The sequence below is a fragment of the Papilio xuthus genome, unplaced genomic scaffold (genome assembly GCF_000836235.2).
Source record: "Papilio xuthus unplaced genomic scaffold, Pxut_1.1 DF826933.1, whole genome shotgun sequence".
Taxonomy (NCBI): Eukaryota; Metazoa; Arthropoda; class Insecta; order Lepidoptera; family Papilionidae; genus Papilio; species Papilio xuthus.
Window position 1 is genome coordinate 1,073,783 of NW_013531716.1, and position 14,788 is coordinate 1,088,570.

The window sequence follows — 14,788 nt, forward strand, 5'->3', positions numbered from 1 at the left end:
TCTTTGTTATTATTCGATGAAATAAAGACAAAAGATAATTTCCTATAAAATGGGTAGGGATGAAAATCTAGAAATTTTAAGACGAATTGCAGAATTATTTCCACGTCACGCCTGCTTGCACGATAGTATTGTACAGTCAGCTGCATAAATATATATACAGTTATAAAGGTTCAGAAACTTGTATACGCGTACTTGTATCCGTCCTTATAATTACAACTATGAATTCTTGCTATTGCTGAAGCAGTGCTTATGTATTTTTGATACCAAAGGCTACAAGTTTATGAAGATTTGGAAATGTTAACATATTTATGCATCTGACTGTACCGTTCGAGTCAACAGTTGCAGAGTTGATGTTGCCGATTTTTTTCCTAAATACAATCGTATCCATAACAAATGTACACAAAAAAAAGACCTTTATTCTAGACCATCTCTTTATTCATTTATTTAAATTAAATATTTGACAATATTTTTACATAAGCTAATTCAAATGAAATACCACAAAAACTAATTAGATTGCAAGCACGTGCAAATATTATTTACAATTAGGCCTGATATATACTATGCAGCTATTCGTTTTCATATTTATATAACAACAAAACTTTTATTTTGTAAAATTAAAAAGAAAACGCTGGATTTACAGAGCAAGTAAAAACCCAAGTAATATTTACATAAAAATTTAATTTGCTTATAGATTTACATACTATATATGTTTCCATTATATTAATAGACATTTTTGTATTTTAATTAATTTTGTATAACAATAATTGCAATTTTAATACATCTAGTTTTAAACTATTGCAGGCGCATTTTAAACCAGTCAAGGTAATTGCAATGTATCAGGTAAACTGGACAATCCTACGGCTTGACTAGAGCACTGCTTGTGAGCTTGACCCGCCTTCGGAACCAACACTAGTTGTTCAAGATCTCCCTGTGAATAGAAAAATGTGTTGTGGAAAAAATGTTAAATAACTGTTAGGCAAGTAACGTAAATCATATTTAACTTTAGGAAGCGCCAATAGCGTAATGGTTAAGGATACGGCTATCCGATTACGTGGTCGAGAGTTCGAATCCCGCCATTCGACTGCTGTCGTAAACCATAGTCTAGCACAAGCCTAAAACTTGGAATGGCACTAAAATATTAGTAAATTAATAAAAAATTTGATAATATTTTAATAAAAAAAACTATGGTTAATCCATCCAACTTCGCACGCGCTTCTTAAAAAATTGAAGTCGCAATGGAATTCAAATAATTCATAACCTAATTTCCACACAGAGTCGTAAGGGAGACAGTATAGATGTAGTACTATAAATCTGCTTAAGTGATTATTAAATGATTTTAAGGACGTTTCCATGTACAATTCTATGGAAATTATCCTAATTCCGTAAAACCCTTTGAATAGACTTATGCATTATTTTTTCACATAAAAATGCGGTCGTTTATGACACATTAAGCCTCAATAACACCTTTAATAGGGTTATTTGGAGGATTACCTCATTGTTACCCGCTACGAGAACGTCCATATGAAAATAAAGACTGGTTTCCACGGTGTGCGACTTTAAAAACGGGTGGAGATAAACAACAACAAATTATTATGATTGTAGATTTTGGTATCAGAACTGTACGGCAAATACCAAACACGAAAAACAAGCAAGTTGATACTCCGAAAAATCAATCTGTGTTAACATTAACAATGTCCCTTTTCGTGCTTGTGATTTTATTTAATAAAACTGCTACTTACTGAGAAAAGATAGCCTATAATGAGATCGGCGTCGGTCGGCGTGTCCAAGGCATCCTTCTCAAGGACATCTGTCCTCAGCCAACGGCAATCGACGTAAACACGGACCGTATTATCGTCGTGAACGCTGACACAAAAATAAACAGAATAAAATACTTGATTTTTTCGTTTGGAAGCAAAATTAAGTTTGAAGATATATTGTGAAAGATTTTACAATATTTCGGCTATGTTAACTTCGTGTTATCTAGTATTTTATCAACTTTTTACATGAAGACTGATAAATCTTACTAATGTTATAATTGCGTATATTTGGATGTGTCATCATCATCAGCTCACTGTAAGTCACCACTAAGGGTCTCAGAAACTACCCTATGCTAGGAGTGCTAGGCCATAGTCAGTTACACAAGCCAAATGCGAGTTGCATCACGGTGGCTAGATGGATGGTTTGTTAGAAGGTATCTCCAGTACTGCTGCATGGATCTCGCTGAAATTAGGCGTGGATGTAGATTGTAGAATTTCATCTGGCAGAACACACAGGCTACTAATAAAGTTCCGCGTAGACAGAGTCGCGGGCGACAGCTAATGATAAATAAACATGTATCATCAAATCGTGTGTTTTAATTCATATACCTCAATTCAATGAAAAACCCTTAAATTATTTGGTACAATAATTTATCAGCCTTGTAAATTGTGTGTACAATGATGTATTTCTGACACTATTCTGTGAATATTGTTTTTATTCAATTCAATCCATATTAATTTGATCCTCATTACACGTGGACAAGAAAAATGAACTCAATATCTTCAGGTTGTAAGGCGAAGGACATTTTTTGTGCTTGCTTATCGCACAATTTCCTGTCCCAATACGTCCTTGGGGAATTAACAGCCACTATCATTAAGGATAACAAAAACAAAATTGTGAAAAAAAGACTGTCTTTATCATTGTAAAGGTTCTGCTTTTTATGTAAAAACAAAAAAAAACATCTAACTGAACAGGTTTACTTTTTATATCAAAGAAAAAAAAAAGAAAATAACCATCAACCGAAAAGCTATAACCGTAGTTTATGTGGGATTTAATAGATAGTATAGTAGTACCTTATAGCTATGTGATGCCAACGAAAGTCATACAATGGTACTGCGAGATATATAGAGCGTGAGAGGCCGGCCCCAGCGTGGACCAATCTGGCCGCGCCGCGCCCTGCCAGCTCCAGTGACAGGAATGAGCCGGACCGCCGCCGGGACCGCAGCGAGAATAGTGTGCCTTGACCGTAACCACCGCTCTAAAAAAACTTAAATTTTAGAAGGCGAATAATAGCGTTACTGAAGAAATCAGAAAAAAAGAATTCAAGTCGATAAGAAAAATAAGCGAAGATTTATCAAATGATCGAGTCATAGTGTACAATATTCATCAAATTCGGGGATATTTATTTATCATGACTTTTGTTATTTCTACAGTTCATACCTAGAAATTGTTTTTAACAAGTCATTCAAGGAACCTATTCCTAGTTAGTAGCAGCTTAAAATACTCGAATTTATAATATTTCAAAATGTTGATGTCAAAATTATCAAAATTACGGGAGTTATGAACTTTCTTCTGTATTTTGTTCACTATTAAAAAAATGATTAACACACAAACCTCAGGTCTTAATCTCAATGAAATAAATAGTGTGAACTCTGATGGAAAGGTTCTTCCAGTGGCAAAGAGTTCTGAAGATGCGATCCATATGTATGAGTTTGGTCTCAGACTGAATGCGTGAGGCCGGTCCGGAACTGAGCTCCATCGGGCTTGTGTTGGATGGAAATTTCGTCTAGCGTCAGGTGCTAGAGGATTTATTGAATCTACAAATATAATAAAAAAAAATTAAAATTTTAATTCGGTATTTTCCTAAACCATGCCCTGTCTCTCTGGTTTACGAACATTGGTTTCCGAACTGGTTTACGAACAACAACTACTTGTTTAATTTTTTTTATGTATTGTAAAATATGGAAGTTATTTATTTTCAAAGTAAATTTGATACTTCTTGTATTGACATAAATTTAGCTTTGACCCTCGAAATTTTCGTCGGTCGTGATTTTGTTCCATTCTCTTTGTAATTTTTTATCGTGTTACCTTATTTTTATGAAAAACTGGTACAGTCTAAATCCTCGGACCTCTGTCTTCGTAAGTTCCGTGTTTCATAATAACTAAAATTAAAATCATCATATTTAAAGGTATGATTCATAGTTACCTGCGCAATCGAAAGAGTTACACGAACGTCCTTGTTCACCAAAACCTTCGCACAATGCTTTTGAACAGTATCTTCTTCTGATTTGTTTCCCTCCTCCACATGTTTTACTGCACACGCCCCATTCTCCCCAGCCTGCCCAACCTGTTTATTAACTTCTAATCAATTTGTGACTACTTTGATTTATCAGTTACAAAATATTACTCTTCCGTTAGTAACCTATTGGTTATTGTTACCGATTATTTTGATTAGGCCATCCATACTATTATTTTTCAACCAAAATTCCCTAATAGTGACTTTATGTCAAGATCTTGTCTTTTTATATATTCACGCTATTACTATCTGTTTTTGTTTCATCTAGTGCTATTTACACATAAATACTTTTAATGAGGTATTTTCTGATATAAAAGAACATACCAACTGCATTCCAAATAGCAATATCGACGCCCAAACTCCAAGGGACTGCTGCTGAAGTGGCTTCTAACCAAGGTCCGTCTGCAGGTGTTGTTTCCAAATCTTCAGCTGGATCACTGATCCTCGCGAAGACGATAAACTCGCTTTGTGACGGAGCCATACTCCAGTTGAAGCATCCCTCAATTTGGGGACTTACTTTTAGATTCACTTGCCTAAAAATTATTACAATTTTAAAGAGATACCAAATATTCAGCACAACATTGTTATTAGCTAAATTGTTTAATTTCACATTAAATCTTATTTATGACTAGTTTCTTAAATAGTGTAAATCTTCCAGTTTTTCTGTTAAAGTTAAAAATTATTTTTGTTTTATTTTTGGAGGTTTTTTATTCGTTGTTTTCTCTGGTTGCTAAGTCAAGGTTTCTTTCTTTTAAATACATATCAACGCTATTATAGTAAGTAGACATTTCTGTGTTTCAAGGAAATTCAACCATTATAGCAGTTGTAGCCAAACCAGATTTAGAGACCGAGACAAGGATGAACCGTAAAATACTAATCCACATTATGTTATGCGACTAATTGTGTAATATTAAAGTACAGTATATTATTGTCAAGTTACGTAAGAGTCGAGTGACAAAGCTGCTAAGTATTCGTATCACGCAGCACTTTTGCTGAGAAAATTTAATTACACGGATCGCGATCTCGCCTAGAAGTTTGTTTGTTTAATTGAGTTCTCCGCTAATCTTCAGTAGCTCTCACGAGTTCGAACGAGTGTTAAGTCACAGACGGAGGAGTCCGAACTTCATTAGTGGTTCTAAGTACTAACTCTGATTCTTTTGTTTCATATAGACGAATTAAATTCAAACCAACGAAAAGTACTTGATGGTGGTCATTTTTATCAATTAGAGAAGATTCAAAACTTTTAACTCATATATAACATTGGTTGTTTTTTCGTCTAATGAATGAGAATACTGAAAGCCTAATTTTAGTCCACTTTCCAAACTTTTTCTCATATATAAATGACGAGAAGTGCAAGTGGATTTAGCTCAGAAAGATATGTATAGGAAATGGAAATAACTTCTTTCTGAGCGTCCTTTCCTCCGTTGTGTAGGGGCAGCGTTCGCTTCGTTATTTCTACGAATCCAGATTTGCTCGTTTATCAATTTATTATGTAAAAGATTGTACAAGTTAGTGGGTTAATATTTACTTGTTTAAACCTTAATACAAGTTTCCAAGCCAGCTTACCGATCAGTTGTGTTGTACGGAGAGCCTGAGTACTGACTGACAGACGCCAACTCCATACCTCCTTTATAGATTGATACAAGTGCTAAATCTAATGTCTTAGTCTGAAATAAAAAGTATTTGTTACCATCTGTTATTAACAACGCATCTGTGATTCCTCTGGTATTGCTCATGTCCATTGGCGTCGATGAACACCTCGGTGTTCTCGATGTTCGTTTGCCTCCTTCTTTTATAAAAAAAACACTCGAGAATACGAAAGAAATTTTTTTTTTTTATATCATAAGGTGGCAAACGAGGGAGCGGCCACCTGAAATCGTGACCGTTGCCCATAGACATACGCAATTGCATATGCGTTGCCTATCTTTGATCGACGGAGGAGAGGATGCACAGAAAGAATATATTTTACCTTTCAATGCATCCTCTCATCTGGAAAGTCCACTTCCACTTCCCATCCTTTCCTTATAAGAAAAAGGGTGGGAAGGGAAATGGGACTAAATCAGGCCTCCGGGACGCACACTCATCAGACGAAAAGTGGAATTGCTTCCACTTGACGCCTGTCTTCTGTGTGGTCGTGGTATTTCACCGGGCGAACCGGGCCAATTCGTGCGAAGATCTTAAAGCGGGCTCTAACACTGTTAATTAATTATAACATATATTTATGGAATGATATTGTTTGAACATTTATTGTTTTGGGGATACATGTTAAATTAATTCGTGGCGTATCACGAGTTCTCGTTAACAACATACATAGGTATCAGTGGCTGCAAGATGCATAATATTGTGTTCGCCATAGACGTAATTAATTATAATTTAATCGACATTTCACATGAATATTTCATTTATAAAAAAACATTATCTCAACGTTTATACGTAAGAATAAATAATGAAGATTTTTTTAGAAAAACTGGAATTCGTCTCTTCGCGTATCAAAGTCGATTTATTTTCGTATCCTAAGTAAATATGTATTTATTTATGTTTAAATGTATTACACAATTTTTGAGACAAAGAAATATATTTTATAAAAATATTTCGTCTCTCTTATGATAAAAACTTTTAAACATAAATAATATAAAAGTTGGAATAGGTTATGTACTTCATCATATAACCTACACCATCATCATCATCATCATCCTACTATAAGTTCCTAAGGGCCTCAACAAGCAAGACATCAACTACAAAAGTATGAAAAAAAAATCACAAGAAAAGCATAACAATTATTAATATTAAGTAATAACTAAGTTATTTAACTACATAACTTAAGTATACAACTAATCTAAAGTTTGTATTTATAGTAATTAAACTGTAAGCTTTTGGAGTTCATCTAATAATTTGTATCGCCTATAAAACATATATAGAAGCCGAGATTAAGATTGTTAAATTTTAGTATCCAATATTCGTCTAGAAATAGTTTGATAGCGTTATATCAGAGCCTTCAGAGATTTTGGGGTTTGAACGATACTTATCAAAAACTTAACTTGTCTAACTATTCAAGTATATTTATGTTGTACAGTAAAACATTTAACATTTATCGTGAGTTTCTGAGACCAACATTTTCGTTTAAATTATATTGTTATCGCTATTTTGTCAAAGATAACGATAGGGATAACGATATATTTTATACAGAGATTTTTGGGTCAGAAACCCACGGTAACTCTATATAAAACATCGTCATTACTGTCATTATCTTCAACAAAATAGAGATAACAATATGTTTTTAAACGGGAATTTTGATCTCGGAAACTCACGGTAAGTTGTATAAGACTAGTTGTTGCCCGCGACTCCGTCCGCGCTGAATTTAAAGACAGAATGAGCCAATGTGTTCTACATCTGTCCACAATTTCATCAAGATCCGGTGAGCCGTTCCGGAGATACCTTCAAACAAACATCCATCCATCTAAACATTCGCATTTATAATGTTAGTAAGATTATATTAAATTAGTATGTATATACAAATATAATATTTTTATGTTGCGCATAAGTATAATGGACCTCGCAGAGTTAAGGGCGCGGAAAAACCCTTTCAATCTGGGCATAAGGCTCATCAAAGAAATCCATTATAATTTATACAATCAAATATTTTGGGTATCCATTAGTATTGAATTACCATCGTTTCTTTACGATTTCAAAATGATTATTACTAACTGTATAAAGAAACTAAATTAAAAACCTTCTTTCACAATCATTTCCTGCTTAAATCTTAGAATATGTAAAGTTAAATTTTTATGTTTTTAAGAGTGTCATCACAATGACAACCCACACTTAGAAAGCTAAATAAATATTAGCTGAAAATATCATTACTAAAGATAGCAAGAATTTTAACTTCTTCTTCTTCTCATAGGCCTCCCCTAAAGATCGCCACGATGACCGGTCATGTGCCACCCGCATCCAGGACGCTCCCGCAACCTTGACCAGGTCTTGAATTTTAACTGCTATTACTTAATTAAAAGCAAAAGTAACAAAATAAAGTTCAAACATTTTATTCCAAACAAAAAATACCCGAGCATCCATATTTTTAATTTCATAAATTTCATTGTGTGCGGAATAATAATCAGTTCTCATCGGGAATAATTTAATGCAGGAGTGAATAACGAACGCTGATTGCATTTGCATTTAATTTGAGTGTAAAATAAAATTTGTTTTCATAACACATTTTCGCGGTGACGTAATAATTCGTCTCGTTTATCAACGTATTACGTCCATTATTGTATTTGAGTTGTTATTTTGATATTTGCTTTATTGGCTAAATATTGGGTCATGTATTAATAGCGTTGATGAAAGTTGACTTAAGGCCCACCAGTACTAAACTGTCCCTTTTTAGGGGGATGAAGGAGGTGCAGATCAAGCCCACGGGGCGCCACGGGGATTCAGCCGCGCTCTTTTTATATTTATTTCTATAAATTGACGAAGCGATTGCTTGGCAGTGACTTCTTCGACTTTATTCCAATTTGAACGCGCGGGTTGATGTTACATGACAGTTAATACTATACATTGTATCCAATCCTAATTCTGTTCGATCAGAATCTAGTTTAAGGACTGAAGTTACACATACTAAAATATAACTAACCAAATCTTTTTAGATGTCCTATTCTACGCTTTCTAGTAAGCGCATTTTGCCTCTGACAGCGCCATAAAAATATATGCTATTGTAATCTTATTAACTGATATTTAGTCGTAAAAGAACCTGAAGAATCTTTCTCACTTTTAAAGTTACTCTTAGATCTATAGAAAGTTATCCATCCCAACTCTTCATGGATATCACTAAAGCCATATTCTGACATTTTAAATCGCGATAAATTCTATTCGACTTTTTATATTCAACCAAATTATACTTTAGTTGGTTATAAATCTACATCAAGATAGGTTTAGTAGCTTTTAAAAATAATTTCTCCTACATGATTGTAAATCTTACTAATATTATAAATGTAAATGTTTAGATGGATGGATGTTTGTTTGAAGGTATCTCCAGAACGGCTGAACGGATCTAGCTGAAATTTGGCATAGATATAGAACATAGTCTGTATAAACACATAGGTTACTTAATATGTTTTTTTAAATCCGCGAAGACGGAGTCGCGGGCGTCAACTAGTAGTCCAAGAACGTGAAAATAATCATATTAAAGACTTACCTGAAAATGTGCTTGTATAACGACCGCCCTAAAAACAATGGAAGCGTCTTCAACTCTCGTCTCCAGAGGCTTTTCAGCAAACTTTGGACATCGGCTGTCACAAACTATAGTCTGACACAAGAATAGAACAACAACCAACAGATGCCTGTTAGTAACGCCGCCCTTTGTCGGACACAGCGCTAGGAAAGCCATTTTTAACATTTCTTTCGTTCTCTTATATTTTCCAAATTATCGTCCATTTCACATCACTTGATTTTAGTTTTCTTTTTCTTTGACGTTTCCTCTTTTGCATTGTTTACCTGAAACAATTAGAAATGATTTTTAATGGAGAAAATCTCAAATAAATTATGTAACTCCACTAATTTAAATTGTGTTGTAACAAATTTAGTTAAAGCTGAAGAAAACATCTTTACAACCGTAAATAGTAATTTGATCAAGTGGCACTATTTCCATCAACCACATCTTACTCGCATTAATTAAGGGCTGTCACCTTTTCTATTTTGTATGGCATGTCTACTCTATGACGCTGTCCCCGCGGAAAAAAAAACGCAATTAGCAGCAGACTTCAGCGATATATGGAGCCGTTCCGATGATACCTTCAAACAAACATCCATCCATCTAAACATTCGCATTCATAATATTTATAAGTTACTGAATTTTTTTCTCTACCAGACTTGATAAGACAATGTTCGTGGTTTTCAGTTGTCTGTTCGGTTCTATATAAGATTATTGAAAGTTGGCAACCCTAGATAGATTAAGCTTTAAAGTGCCTTCTGTCTCACATTCTCTCGCGTTTTAGATAAGAGAAGGCTTTGTACACACTAGCACTAAATAATGTGACGCTTGCCTCTCCCAGTGGTATACTGTTAAATAAATTTACGATTTTACTCGTATTTACACTTTGAATGTATGATATATAAAATATGAAATAATAGTCAGATTAGTTGTTTATTTTGTACAGTCGAATTATTTTATTTAGAAATGTATTTAATGTTACTTTTATTACAAACTAGCTGTCGCCCGCGACTACGGCCGCGTGGATATAAAAAAAAACTTAATTAGTGTTGCCTATGTGTTCTTTCAGACTATATTCTATAAGTATGCCGAATTTAATCAAGATGTTCAGCCGTTCTAGAGATATCTTCAAATACCCTTCCATCCATCCACATCACATTCATATGAACATTCGCATTTATAATATTAGTAAGTTGAATCTTCAAGGCATAAATTCGAAAAAAAAATAGTATCCTATGTCCGTCTCCTGGCTCTAAGCTACCTCGTCACCAATTTTCAACCATATCGGTAAAGCTGTTCTTGAGTTATAAATAGTGTAACTAACACGACATTCTTTTATTTATAGATATGTTTATTTATATGCAGCAATAGAAATAAGTCTGTCAGTATTGCGTTTATATTTTACATAACAAACTTAAGTAAGCAATTTTATTAAAAAAAACTTATTTTTCATATAACACATAGATGGGCAGAGTTTCAATGCGTTGGTATCGTGACACCTTATTCCATTTATTTATGTACTAGCTCTTGATCGCGACTTCGTCCGTACGACTTAAAAAAAACTTAAGTACCATCTGCCTTCTTCCAGACTATGTTCTGTATCAGCCATCCAAACTTTCGTATTAAAAATATTACTAACATTTGTATGACCTATTAGTTAAAGGTATTGACAATTACGTTTTACGTACGTATTTGAAATTTGAAAATAATTTGTCAATAAAATATCGACCTTAAATAACATAATTATTCTCAACTCCTCGATTCAAAATTATATGAAAAGCACTTCGGTCGTAGCCTTTGTTTCCGAGGCCGATGTTAACAAATCAGTCGGAACATTCGCTGTATTGAAATTTTGGGGATAAATGTCTTTACTCGATCCTGCTTTGTGTTGCGGCGATTGTGAATTGCGAATCTACTAAATTGAACTCTGGAACACGATGGATTTTATGATTTGATTTGTATAGCGACAATAACTGAAATATTTAAGTTATCGTTTTGTAAAATCGACAATATTACTTTGTTACTGAATTCGACATACTATTATTAGAACGTTAGACTGACAAAGTTAGTAAATCAACCCAAGCGATGACATCAGATCTTAATATATTAATAATATTATTCATATTCATTTTTTATTCATATTTCAAATATATAATAAATGTAATATAAAACAATAATAAAACATATTATATTAAAAATAAAACACAACGGACTGCGGAATCCCATAACTCAAACAACCAGCGGTCAGGGCTGCAGAGACAGGAAACTTCTCACGAAGATTCTAGAACAACTGCCTATTTGTATGTCCTTAATTTAACTCTTTATCTTCTTAAGAAGGTCGAAGCTCTTCGCTATCAGTCCATTCACCGATACAACTATCGTAACAATGGTAGTCGATTTCATAAGCCACATGGCGGTAACCTCGAGAGTCAAATCTCCTTACTTGTACTAACTCCTAGCAGTGAGTATACAAGTCTTAAAACTAAGGCCATATTATGACAAACGCAAATGAAATGCGATAAGTAAATGAAACAGACCAGCGACCAGCCTTTATACAAAGCCATCTCTTTGATATTAGATACGCTTGTAACAATCTCTTAATGTAGGATCAAATGTATTTTAATATCCTGACAATTACAGTTCAAAAAATGTCATTAACATGGTTTGTCAAATAAAAATGCGTTTGACAATATTGTAATTTCATGAAGCACCTTTTGGTTTAGTAATATTAAATGATTATAGTGCTCGTGATTGCGCTCGCACGAAATTAAAAATGATAATGGATAGCCTGTCTTTATATCTATGTTGTACATCTATGCCTAATTTCAACGAGATCTGAATAGATCTATCAGCTATTGCAGTTACTTGTAACAAACATCCATACATTGAAACATTCGCATTTATGTAAGTAAGAAGTAAGATATAAGATAGTTGAAAGATAGCATTGAAATTTATGTAGATAGGCTGTTGATTTAGTCATTGTTACTTGTTTTTAATGAAGACAGTTGGGAGCGATCTTTTAGTAGTTTAATTACGAAGACTACGCCCAACTTTATACATTTATCACTGGTCAATTACATCTAAAGAGAAATAAAAGAAATCAAATTAAAAATTAAATTAAAATTTGAATTTATCAGATAATGACGATTCGTAAAACGACCGAAAAACCTTAACCTTTTTTTACGTCCCGTGAGAAAACCTTTAAATATCGCGAATTATTCATTGCTGCCCAATCATGGGTATAAATGTTTAATAAATTTGATTTTCTATATTATTAACTTTAAATTACATTTATGTACTTTTTACCATAAATACCTTTGAGATAATTATTTGCATCATCATCAGCTCACTATACGTCCCCACCGAGGGGCTCGGAGCCTACCTTAAGTTAATGGTGATTACGCCATAGTTAACCACGCTGGCCAAGTGCGGGTTGGTTGACTTCACACATATCTTTGAATTTCAGATATATGCAGGTTGCATCACATAATTTGTATAATAAGCCACAAAAAATCCTTCCTTGTACGAAGTGGGCTAAAATTAGGCTTCCGGTACCCACATTCATCTGACGAAACACGGAATTACTTCCACTTCACGCCTGTCTTCTATGTGGTCGTGGTATTGCACTGGCCGAGCCGGCCCATTCATGCAAAATATTGCGAGCTCTACAGTGGCCCTTCCCTTAAAGGATAAAATTTAAATAAATGGAAACATAGAAATACGCATAATTAAAATGTAAAAGCCCACAAAGTAAACTTCCATTTGTATTATAAAAACATTTAACGGACAATACATTAAAAGACAAACAAGTAAAGTAATAAAAATTACTTACCGCAAAACAAGTTAATCCTTTTTAATTCACAAAGCTTGCCACAATAAAAAACACCGAGTTAACTCTGAATGGTTCACTTTTAAAAACCGTTTAAATCACGATTTAAGTTTTTAATTCTGAAAGCTCGTGGAAATTCTCACGAACGTAAGCACGTGCATCCACCGCGACGTCTAAAGAGGGACTGAGTTCACACTGGCTGAATGTATAGGCACATCTATATTATGCCCTCGCTAACGAGTGAGGAAGGAGGTTCGATAAACTCTTTACAGATGGCATTAAAGATTCAACTGTTGATAAAAATTATTACCTTTTAACGGACTATTTTATTTTAGTTTGGATATTTGTTATCATCAGACTGTCAGTACTCTTTTGATAATGTTATTTACTTACTTACTCCGCTGGCGCATCGACCCAAAGTGGGTCTTGGCCTCCGACACAAGCGATCGCCAAAGTCGCCTGCCTCCTGCCAGTCCATCGCTTGTGGCTCCCGCACATCCAGTTCTACGGCGTCTCTCGGCCAGCCGATGGTTCGGCGGCCAGTCGGGGTCCCGAGATATGTTGCTTTGGCCTTTCGATCTTCCCCCATCCTCAGGAGGTGGCCCAGCCCTATGGCTCACAGACTCCTATGAGTCTGTGAGCCATAGGGCCCTCATATCTAAGGATTGTTGTCAAACAATCCTTAGATATGAGGGCTCGATCTAGAGAAATAACTATTTTTTAGAATTCTGTACCTCGATAAGGAAAAAACAGAACCTTATAGGATCACTTTGTTGTCCGTGCGTCTGTCTGTCATGACACATTTTTTTAGGAACGCGTGAAGGTATAGAGCTGTTTTTTTTTTATTCAGGACCTCAGAAATTAAATGCAATAAGTAAACAAAAATGATTGTAATTATATGCATTTTTTATTATGCCAGTCGTCAGTGGATATTAAATAAAGAATTACATATTTCGCTTTCATAACATTTTAATTAAAAAATAATCCCGAAAGCATCCGCTTCTTTCCGTGTGATTTATTATTACCCTGTTGCGTTACGAGGCGAATATAAAATTTAATTACACAGTTATCGTCCCTAGAGTAAACGCATTTCTTTGATAACTTTCATGCGCACACTGAATCGGAGTTCCGTGTATATCGGATTATTTTATCAACAATTGGGAAATGTAGCAACAATTTTGTTGAACTTATTAGTCGATGAAATGCGCGCATTAATCTATTTTTGTATAATTTATTTTGTCAAGTATTTAGTGTCAGACATACAAGATTTCCTAAAGACAAATTCTAGGCATCTTTCCTTTTCTTTTACGGAAAGGTTGAGAAGGACAGTGGATTCGGCGGGAAGGGAACCGAATAGGACAGGCAAATCTTTCTGTAAATTTAGTCTTCTGTTTATTAAACGAAGTTAACGTATATGCTATCTTTCAACTTATTCTAGTGTTTATATTTAGGACCACCTAAATATAAAAAAGTGACGTAAACTGGACCGTTTACCTCCTACAGATGCAAAAGCATCAAATAAAGTCGCAAACTATCTATTAAATAGACGAAACATATTTGACCATAAAATTGATCGGTTACCGCACGAAGACACTTAATTTTTTTTTAGTGTGTATTATGAAGTTATCTTTTTATTACATCGTACTTAAAGCCAGACTTAATAAAAATTTAAATAAATTATGATAACAATTTTACTAACAAA

At 34.2% G+C, this 14,788-nt stretch overlaps 1 protein-coding gene across 1 annotated transcript; it reads right to left on the minus strand.

Annotated features, from left to right (window-relative positions):
• Positions 1-640: 640 nt before the first annotated feature.
• Positions 641-13,250, minus strand: LOC106122010 (uncharacterized). The gene is made up of 9 exons (XM_013317859.1): positions 13,090-13,250; positions 9,243-9,541; positions 5,621-5,721; positions 4,379-4,587; positions 3,965-4,105; positions 3,373-3,575; positions 2,832-3,016; positions 1,740-1,863; positions 641-928 (listed from the first exon to the last, which is right to left on the minus strand). Exons 2-9 carry the CDS (start codon positions 9,441-9,443, stop codon positions 818-820), a joined length of 1,275 nt encoding a protein of 424 aa, XP_013173313.1. The 5' UTR covers positions 9,444-9,541; positions 13,090-13,250; the 3' UTR covers positions 641-817.
• Positions 13,251-14,788: the final 1,538 nt, after the last annotated feature.

Coding starts and splice junctions, on each gene's coding strand:
- LOC106122010 (XM_013317859.1), bottom strand. CDS start 9,443: ATGTTAAAAATGGCTTTCCTAGCGCTGTGTCCGACAAAGGGCGGCGTT. Junction 5,722..9,242: donor TTATACAAGCACATTTTCAG/GTAAGTCTTTAA, acceptor TTTTTATTTCAG/ACTAAGACATTAGATTTAGC. Junction 929..1,739: donor TTATAGGCTATCTTTTCTCA/GTAAGTAGCAGT, acceptor TTCTATTCACAG/GGAGATCTTGAACAACTAGT.